Here is a 10,917-nt window from a genome sequence, read left to right on the forward strand (position 1 = left end):
AGGTAGGCAGGACTCTTCTTAACTACCCCATACCTAAATTTATGGTTCCTTACACTTACAAGATACCTTGTGAGAAATTTGTAGGAGCTCGTAGATCTGCCCCTACCCTTTGTAGGCAAGCTCCAGTTCAGCTCTTGCTTTCTGCCCATCCATGCCTGTCTCTACAGTCTCTTTTGAACCCTGTTCTAAAACTGATGTATAGTGTTACCAAATTTTCAGGCATTCACTGACTTCTACCCCCAAATCAGCTGCATTTCAGCACTTGAAGCAGCAGTTCCCTCCATGCTCCTCATGCTGCCTCAGATGGGTATGACTAAGCCCTAAAATCATTCTTATAGCAAGCTTTAAAACACTAGTGAAAGACATTAGGGAAACTGTTAGTTGTGATAAAATTTTTAGTGCTACGGACAGATCTCAAGTCCTTATTACTTATTCCCCTCTTTGAACTCAAGACAAGACATACAATTTAAGCACTGGGTTAGAAGCTACAACAGGAAAAGGACTAATTTGCTCTGCTACAAAAACCTTCCTAGGTAAGATAATTAAACCATGCACATTAACAAACAGGCTTTTAAGGCTGAAGAACAGATTAAATTATCATAGTGACACAGGGACAAATCTTTAGTTGCAATAAGGGCGTATAACGTTGTTGACAACAGTGGCTAGAACAAACTTTATCTAATTTATGTCTAGAGTTGGCCAAAACCCCACAAATCTAGAAACTCTTAAACTTTGGGAAAGCTTTGATCCAGTCCAGACTTTGTGGCTCTGATCCACTTCAGCTGGGAAGGACACATATCTGCTTAAAATATATTTCACAACACATCTTTGCCTGAATTTTTTTTCAGATAGGTCATAAATACCACATGTAGAACCATTTCTCCTTATTCACAGTACCTACTAGCAGAGCCAGCTATTCCCATCTCCAACCCAGAATGTTAAAAAAAAAATTTAAAAAAAAAAAAAAAGAGAGAAAAAAAAAAGATGCAAGAGCAAGCTTTAGATCAGTTGACTTGCTACCAAGGAGCAAAAAGAAAGCTAAGGTACTAAAATCTGCACAGTCAGAATGTTTGGAAGAAATTCAAGCTGGTGAGAAACTCTATGTGACTTGTACAGTGCGGAACAGCTTGCAAAGCACAAAACAAACCATATCACTCCCTTCTTGTTATCCCTAGAAAAACCAAAGACTCATTTGACTATAGTTTCTGAACAAGCATATTATGCAAGTCTACTTTTTTTTTTCTTTTTGGTAAAGTAACAGCTGCATTTACTGTAGTAGGAAAGCTGTGATCACAAACCACATAGGAAGGTTGCGGTTTTCAGATACCTAGCTGAGAGTGATGAAAATAATTAAAATCTAACCAGGGAAAAGGAGTCTGATAAGCTCCTCTGACTACATCTACCACTGATAATTTAACAAATGAGCTGTTAATAACTTAAATCAAGTACAGCCAGACCCTAGATCTACAGATCATAAGATTTAATTCCAGTAGGAATGGACCTTAGGAGGTCAGACGAGGTTGCTCAGGGCTTTGTCCACTTGAGTCTTGAAAACCTTCAAAGATGGAGACTGCACAGCCTCTCTGGGCAAGCTGTGCCCCTCCCTGACTTGTCTTCAGCGTGAAAAAGTTTTTCCTTGTACCAAATCTGAACATCTCTTGTTTCAACTCATGCTTGTTATCTTTCACCATGACCCCCAAGCAGCACTGTGAAGAGCCTGGATCTGTCTTGATAATTTCTCCATAGCTAGTAGCTACGGGCAACTGCTGTTTGTTAGGTGCTCCCAAAGCTGTCTCTCTTCCAGGCTCAACAAGCCTGGTCTGGCAGCCGCTCCTCATGATGCAAGTGTTCCAGTCCCCTAACTTTCTTGGCTGTCCTCTGTCAAACTCACTCCGATTTATCAATGTCTTCCTTGTATTGAGGTGCCTAAACCAAGGCTCCCTATTCCAGATGTGGTCTAACAAGTGCTGAGTAGCGGGGCATGATCACTTCCATGAATTTACTGCCTGTGCTACTGTTACTACAACCCAGGATACTTTTGGCCGCCTTAGCTGCCAGGGCACACTGCTGGCTCATGTTCAGTTTGCTGTCTACCAAAATCCCCAGGTCTTTTTCCACAGAGCTGCTTCCCAGCCATCCAATCCCCAGCCTGTATTATTGCCAGTGCCTCTTCCTTCCCATGTGCAGGGCTTCCTATCCGTCCTTGCTGAATTTTGTAAGATTTCTGTTGGTCCTTTCCTCCAGTCTGTCCAGGTCACTCTGGAAGGCAACCCTGTCCTTCAGCACTACTGACTGGTCCTTCTAGTTCAGTGTCCTCTGCAAATGTGAGTGCACTCTATCACCTCTGATTCTTCAATGAAGATATTAAAAGGATGGGTCCCAGGACAGACCCCCTGTGCTACTCCAGTTGTCACAAGCCTCCAGTTAAAAGTAAGAATCATTACCCTCTACCATCTGAGCCTGCTCAGCCTACCATTTTTTTACCCATCTAGTTGTCTGTCCATCCAGACTGTAACAGTCTAATTTGGATATAAGAACATTGTGGGAGATACTTTCAAAAGCTTTGTTAATGTCAAGGCAAATGACATCCACTGCTCTCCCCTGCAACGATAGCAGTGGGAGTTCTGATACTGAACTTCATGGAACTAGTTTTAACTCTTGGCTCTGGGAAGACGCTCTTTGGAAAGTATAGATTTGTATTACTGGAATTCAGTAGGCCAAATCCTTATCTGCAATAATCAGCCCAGCTCCATTACACTCAGTCTATATACAGTATTTCATCTCAGCTAATGATCCTGGCTTATCATGCACCTGATATGTGTTGCCTCAATTCTACATGCAGGTTGCACGGACAGGCCCTAGGAGCATCAAATAGAATAGCAAGGGAAACCAGAGAGATGCAGAAATTCCTCAGTTCTCCTGGGAGTACCACAGATCCACTGTGTTCTTGTGACAATCTTTCTCTTACCTTTGCAAGGAAACTCCATGCTGCATATTGCCCTGAGGTTGTGCTGCTTTTTAGCTTCACTGTGTGCAACATCAGAAAGAATCCCAACAGTCCACTGCAAGGGATGGGGAAAGCTTGTTAATAAAGTCTCTTAATTTCAACTAAACAACTTCTTACAGGCATCTTGGTTTTCCTTATGCAGAATTGAACAGTCACCCTCCAAGCAATGTTAATCCCATTTGGATAAAGCAAGCTTGTGGACAAAGAGCTTACAATTATGTCCAGTACATCTTGGGTTTTGTTTAGTCAGTGACTGGAGTCTGAGTAAAAGTAAGTCTGACGCTCTTATGGCTGGTCTCTAATGCACTTGCATAATCAGAAAAGTAGAGATTGTTGGAAACATGAGGTGAAATACTAACTTCAGGCATTGAAATGGCTCTGAATAAAGGCAAAGCTAATTTCAACAGGAGCCACACATGTTTGGCAACTAACTCACTTCAACCTCCACAGAGCCTTGAACTGAGAAAATAACCACTGGAAAGTTTCTGCCTGAAGCTTTCAAGCTGTTTAAACTTCATGAAGCCTAAACTTCCAATTAGGAAGTCAAATACATCTCTACTCTGTAACAAATAGACTGATGACTCAGTAGGGCTGGGAACAGAATCCTTCAAAGCTCTCTGCTGACGATTAAGTGGATTTTGATTCTCAAGTCACATAGGACAGTAGTCCCCAGTACTCCTGTAGCCAAGACTACTCTAAAGGAAACTGTTCCACATCTCACTGGACCTCACAGAGCTTCTAAGCTTTGGCTCTGGATTTTGTTTCACTTGTGACATACTTACAACCCACTGGTTGTGAACCAGTGAAACAGTGTAAACCAGCAAGCATGGAATAGCAAAGGACTTCAAAATACATAAGGCACAAATTACTGTAAGGTTGGCTGAGAGGCATAAGAGATTACAAAGTACTGTGGGAAGCTGCATGGGAAAGGAAATAGGATGAACACTGCACACAGGCAGTGAGGAAAAAAGTGCCTTGGTATTCTAAGAAGGTATGCTGTTCTGGATACTGATGCAATGCAGTTGGCGCCCTCTCTGCAATAGCAGGAAGGCTGGAAGATGGTGGCTCCCCAAGTCAGAAGTTCCACGCTGGGCTCCAGCACCTCAGACAAGTGTGGTTCCCTGCTCAGTACCCATGGCAAAGTTGCATCTCAGCTACATGTCACTGCAGGTGTTTTTGATACACCAAACAGTAGGTAAGATAACAGCCCAGGAGTAGATGGTACTAAGGTTTCTTACACTGAGCCGTAACACGAGACCCCAAAGGTCTATCCGCTCTGCCTGGAGCCAAGAAAGCAGATGCTGCTTTGATGATAAAAGATAGGCCCAAGCTCAGCTCCCTGTTGCAGAGTGAGGTGCTGAAGAGGAGGCATTCCATTCTGAGAAATCAGTGAGTTCAGTGAAGCAGCATTGCCCAAACTTTTGAAAGTTCAGCAGCTGGCTTCAGTTTGTTCCACATCTTCCACACTGCTGAGAAGGGCTTTTAGTCAGAGTGATTTGAAGCTGTTTAATGTAATTCAGAGATAAAAAGTGAAACAGCTAATTATAATACCTGAAATATTGATGTCACAATTAAGGCTGATTTATTTCATTAAATAAATGGAGCACTTCGCACTGTACTACTAATGCTTCAGACATTCTGCACAGGCAGCAGATTAAGCTGCATCAGTTACCCTTACTTTACATTGTATAGGTTTTCCTCCAAAACCTGTATGTCTACAAAGACACTAGATTGCAAGATGTAGGACGAGATGCTTGTTTCTCCATCTAACTAATTCTTCCATCAATGGCAACAGAAGTGGGAGGCTACAACAGTGATGAAATTCTAATGAAGTGAAAGAGAAGAATATCTGGGCTAGACAGATATCCATTAGTGCCTGCAGTTAGACCTTGCCTTCTAGAAGAAATAGATTTCACCTACGCACTGTGGAACAACTTATTCTTTAATACCTAATTGCAAGTTACATGTAGTGTTGATAGTCCACCCTGGAAAAAAGCAACTTTTGTACCAAAAAACTGTGTACATAGGGAAATTATTTAGCAACCATTTTTAATATCCCCTTTTAATGGCAAATCCGGCTACAATTAAGAAAATCCCTAACAATCAGGAAATATTTTTTGCCATCAGTTAGCATGAAAATATTTTTTCCCCTCTAAAAAGAAAATACTTCCATTTGGCAAAAGACTGGAGTGGAAACACAGGAATAATTTTTTTTTTTTTTGAGATAATTAAGACCTATAGAAAAGGTACTAACATTGTCCTATGAGAATTACATTATTGGGCAGTGAACTTTTGCTACTCAAAATAAAGGAATGCTTGTTAAAGCTTTTCCCTTTTACCCAAAAAAAGCATGCTGCCAAATAACAAGATGTACAGACAAATAAATCCACGAACACCCATATACTGCTGAAGACTAATACTTTGTAATCACTGCAAACAGCAAGTTTTACAAGGGCTAATCCGACTTGAGAAGCATTTGAGAGATGCTATTTATCGAAGCTTTGCTACATTAGGTAAAAATTATTTTACTGGTGACTGGGAACTCTCCTGATCAGTATGCACTTGCTCAAGTAAACACATATACTTCTAGCACATTTGAATCTCTGGCCTTCAAATGCATATCCACAGATATGCACAGATATATATTCTCTGAAGTTTTACTGGCTTATGCCAACAGAAACTAGTATAACTAAGGTTTTGCATGCTCCAAAATTTTTAACTGAGAGTCAAGGTTGGAAGTCAATGGGATCACTTATTTTGAAAACATTCACATGTCCTATTATAGAGAGGTTACCTGGCACAGCAGCTGCTATGAAACCTGTAGAAGTACAGGAATGGAAAGTCCAAGGCACTGAAGAGATCACCTGAGGGACAAAGCAATATACTCAGTGGAACACAGGGGGAAAAAATTACCCACTGTTACAAGCAGAGGAACAGCAATTATACGAACATTACTAGTTTAACATTCTTTTGAGCCTTTACAGCTGGCTGACTTTTCATTTATGATGCTTTTCACATTTCTAGTGTTTAATGATTTCTCTCTGACCTTGCTTCTAGTGGGTTCCTGCCTTTGGTTGAAAAAGGGGAAAGGGATATATGTAAGAGTATTCTTTACTAGTATACAGAAGATCCTGCTTAAGCAACAGTTGCCAGTGGATAGACGTGCATCATACCCACTTCTTTTATTGCAGAGCTTGTGATAGTTCTTACTGAAGGCAACAGGAAACACAGACATATGTTGGCTGCTTCCCCCTCTGGCATTTGAACTCTGTTACAGAGCAAGTTGAGAGGTTTAAAAAAGTTCTCCCAGATCCAAGCAGAGCTCTCGAGCACTTGCATTTCCAGGAACCTGGGCCCTGGTTGTTCTTGGTAGCAACAATTCCCAATTCCAGCCTTCAGGCTCTACAGATTCGGAGGAAGCTCCACCTTTCATTTTTTGAAATACAGGTCTATTTTGCTTAACATGTCTGCCTATCCTGGTGGGGGATTGCTATATACACAATATGGCCCACAAGGCAAAAGGCAGAATTTATGTTTATACTTCTTCCTTTGTTTTTCTGACTGAATAAATGTCTAGTAAAAGCAACAGACCATCATCTTTATCCTTCTAACTATTTATACATCAGTATGATAGGAATATTAGCCACCATCAAATATTCAATTTCTCAATCTCTAGCCTTTGACCTTTTGCTACTTCAAATCCTGCTACGGGCTCAAGCAATGGGATACATCTTATGAAAGCAACAAAATGAAATCTCTGCATAGCACTGAGGGCAATGCAGAGAAGGAAATTCAGTTCTATATGGACTGCTGGGACACTGCTCTGAAGAGGACATATTCACCTAGGGAATGGTTCTTTACCATGCACCACCTCAAAATCTGTTCTTTGTTGTCTGTTGCATGCTGCTACTTTGCAAAGGGCAGCTAAGAAAGGTATTAGTAACTATCATGCAAATTACACAGCATTATATACCATCCTCTTCTCTTCCTATAGGATATCATATTATTGGTCATATCCTTGTTGAATTCCAGGGCTAAATCCTACAGGGTCTGGCCTCTAAAAACATGCATGGAAAGGAAAGGCAATACGGAAACCTAAAAAGGGAACAACTCAATCCACTTTACCTGCTGGATGGGATGCAGAGGCCAACAGCACCACACTGAAAAACAAAAAAAGATTAATTGCATACTACAGAATTTATGACATGGCCTGAACATTATAAATTGACAGATTTCTGTTTGTTTTTTCATGGTGAAACTTATTCCAGTTAAGTAGAATAACTGAGGCATAAGTATCAAATGAAAAAAAAGATAAGTTAGCTGGGAAGGAATCTCCAGGGTCACCTAATACAACCTCTCACCTGAAGCAGGACTATTACCAATATTTGATCATGTCCTCTGTGGCTCTGTCTCAAAAAGCCAGAACTCGAAAACCTCCCAGCATGGAGATTCCACACCTCTCTGGGTAATTTGTCCCAGGGCCACCCTACCCTCCCAACTAAGAAGTTTTTCCTGATGTCCCATCTTTAAAACACCAAAGCTGCAAATTTATGGTTGTTGTTCCATGTTATACCACCAGCTGCTCCTTACAAGAGTTTTGGCTCTGTCATCTTTGCAACTCCCTTTCAGGAAGGTGTAGGCAGTTGTTAGGTTGCACCTTGGTCTCCACTTTGCCAGTCTCAACAAGACAAGCTCCTTCAAACTCTCCTTCTACTAAGCAATGTGCTCTAAGTCCCTAACAATGCCAGCAGCCCTCTGCTAGATCTTCAAATGCCCACTACCTTTCTTGAACTGGGAGGCCCAACACTGAACAGAATATTCCAGCTGCAGCCTCAGCAATGCTCATAACAACTTCTCTCAATCCAATTGGGCTCTGTCTAACGTAGCCCAATACATGGTTTGCCTTAATTTGCCATGAGCACGCACTACTGCCTCATATACATCTCAGTATTCACTGTTACCCCCAAGTCCTTTTCAACAGACCTGCTGTTCAGCCAGCTGGTGACACCACTGAGACAGAATCTATAGAGAACTGTACTTGTTTCTAGACTTGAGAGCCTCTGTCCAAGGATTAATTTCAGCTGTGTGCATACCAACACCTGCTTTGTAGGGATGTGCATATATTGTCTATAAGAGTCAAATACAGAGGCTTATGCGTGTGATTGTGCATGTACTGCATATTCATGCCCAAATAATGTCAGTGAGAGAAAGGACAAATGCTGCAATTAAACAAGTTTAAAAAAACACCATGAAAATAAAAACCAGTACCAGCCCAAATGATGCACACTTTTCAGAACAATACAAGTGAACAAGAAAATCAGCTGTGAACAGTTGTTTACCTGAAGTATCATTTAAGATTTCTGAGTTCCTACAAAGACTTCACCCTCTGAGTTTGCAGTATAGGCCGTACAGAGCCTTTTTCAGTACTACTGATTCTTCTGCTAGATTTCTGAATTTTTTTTTTCCGAATTTTTTTATTCCATGTTGTTTTCAAGGTTAGAAGGCTACAGAAACATAATCTGAGGCACTGTAAGATGGGAGAAGCATGCAAGTCTCCAAAACAGAGCTACAGCTTCCTCCAATTACCAACAACATAAACCCATGACAAACACAAAAGGACATGAGGGAGAAGGAGAAAAGAGTACCCAGAGAGGTTAGCTTTTGATAAGCAGCAAGTACTGCACTTACAAAGGTAAAAAGACATTCACTTATGTTGTGAATGCTAAAGCTGTGTAATTCTCCCTGGCTAATTACCAGTAATTCTTACAGTTCACTAAGCCCAGTAACAGAAGTAAAGCGCCAACACAGCCAGCAGAGGAATGGAAGCCTGCACAATGAAAAGTCAAGGCAGAAAGAGCTGGAAGTGTTTCCCAACACACAGGGTTATGGCTAGAAAACTAAACTCGCTGTAAATGAGCTACCTCCAGTACCTGCAGCAGTACAGCATCATCAGTGTGGTGCTTATACCAGGCCAAGTCCCTCTTCCAGTGTTAACACAGCTACCATTTCCAAGCCTGCTCACTCTTGGCTGGTCCCAGTTCTCTGCGTGACTGGGCTACTGCGCTTGGTGGCCTGCCTCCCAGTGTCATTTGCAGAGACACTGGTAGCAAAAGGAACTGCAAAGAGCGTGGAAATCCAATGGCCAAGGAAGCCTCAGGGGGAAGCTTGCCACTGAAATCAGCCATGGAAGACAACGGGCTGAAGGAGGAAAGAGTTCAAGAGTAATAGGCAGGTGGGTATTTTAGGCTTAAAATTTTATACAATGTCTTTGAAAGGCATCAGCTGGTACAGCATGTTCACATTGTCAATATTTATACCTATTTAAAAGATGTGGTTGTCACAAAGATATTAACCAAGGCAAAGCAGATCACTTACAGTAGGCAATTCCCCCCTGCCTCTCCTCCCCACACACATGTGCTCTCCCCACATGAGATGCCAAGAGGAATTCACAATAAACAGGCCCAATTCCTCAGTTTCCTGGTACAGAGAGAAAAGGAAGCAAAGCTTTTGACTGAATAACAGAGAAAACAGGAGACTGGCAGGGCAAGTGAAACTTTATCAACAGTGATGAGAATTATGACTAAGCCGTGTTTCTCCACTTTTGCTTTTTGCATTATTCATTTTTAAATAAAAAAAACAAAACAGTGAGATTGGGAAACACTCAGAGAGAAACTTCCTTCTGCAACCAAGGGGAATTGATAACGCTACCAGACATCCCAGGCCTTCATCCAAAGAAAACACAGGAAGAAAACAAAACCTTCTTTGTGAAGTGTGGGGCAGGTTAAGGCAAATGGGTTAGATGGCATTAAAGTTGTCAGTGAAAAAGGCACCATGATGTTGTAAAACCAGATTAGTGGATTCAGAGGTTTCCAGAAGAACAGCCTGGACATCAGGCTGCAGCAAAAACAAAATCCCTGTGCCAGATTTCTCTGCTCCTCTCTTTTTCCCCTGTACTCAGTACTGAGGGCTGGATCACCTGTGGTTTTCTTTCTGGCTAAAAAGAGGTTTTGTCAGCAAGAACAGCAATTTATGCCTGCAAAGCTGCCCTTCCCTATTGCAGAAAATCTACCGCAGCTTTTTTAATTCACAAAAGCAACAGATTAGCAGCTCCTTCAGAAGCCAGATGTAGTTTAGCTGCATAGAGTAGAGCCTTTACCTCACATCTTCGTCAGTGCCATTTCTTCACCATTTGAAACTCTCCCACTATAAGCACTTTGTTTTCTCCTCACCAGTGACTGCTAGGCTATCTGGCACGCCTTTGTGAACAGGTATCAGACAGTGATAGATACTGGGATGTACTGAAACTTTCTTCCATGTTCTCTACAAGAAGTGATGGATCTCTACTTGCCTCACCACAGGAGAAAGCTCAAGATCAGCCATGACCCACTTCTAAGACACATTATGTATCCCTCAACATGCCAGGTAGACATTACTAGCCCCCTGTCCCCCCCAGCTACCCCTTGCCAGCTAGATGGGAGGAGTGGGAGGGAAGGAGAAATCTGGCTCCCTTACTGATAAAAAGTGGGGGACTAGAAGGAATAAAGGAAAATGCAAGATTACTGGGAGAACTACTAGGAAGTAGAACACTAACGCAGAACTCAGGAGTGCAGGGAAATACAACACTGCAGTAAAAAAAAGGTGGTGGGAACAAGAGGTTCTTGGAAGTAGATTTCCCCTCTTCTCTTCCTCCCTGTCCCTGCCCCACATGCTTAAACACAAGAGAGATGCATGCACAGGATGGGGTTGGGCACTGAGAAGCAGCATCACCCCTCCCTTCTCTGCACAGCGCAGCTCTGATTTCCCTCCTACACTTGTTCCTGGTCTGGCTCCTTTTTTGAAAGCCATTGAATAATCATGCTGTAAGTGATGAAGTGAGAAGAATGCGGCCCTTTCAACATCAGCAAATATTT

At 41.9% G+C, this 10,917-nt stretch overlaps 1 protein-coding gene across 3 annotated transcripts in view; it reads right to left on the reverse strand.

The window, feature by feature from the left end:
• TMEM241 (transmembrane protein 241) overlaps nt 1-10,917 on the reverse strand; it is a 61,058-nt gene that overhangs the window by 23,548 nt on the left and 26,593 nt on the right. For all 3 annotated transcript variants that reach the window (XM_035903022.1, XM_035903021.1, XM_035903023.1), the window contains exons 10-12: nt 7,133-7,167; nt 5,802-5,871; nt 2,969-3,062 (exon numbers count right to left, since the gene is read on the reverse strand). In XM_035903022.1, the coding sequence (XP_035758915.1) occupies nt 2,969-3,062; nt 5,802-5,871; nt 7,133-7,167 (199 nt within the window). The remainder of the gene's footprint in view (nt 1-2,968; nt 3,063-5,801; nt 5,872-7,132; nt 7,168-10,917) is intronic.

Source organism: Egretta garzetta, unplaced genomic scaffold (genome assembly GCF_000687185.1).
Source record: "Egretta garzetta isolate BGI_Z169 unplaced genomic scaffold, ASM68718v1 scaffold229, whole genome shotgun sequence".
NCBI lineage: Eukaryota > Metazoa > Chordata > Aves > Pelecaniformes > Ardeidae > Egretta > Egretta garzetta.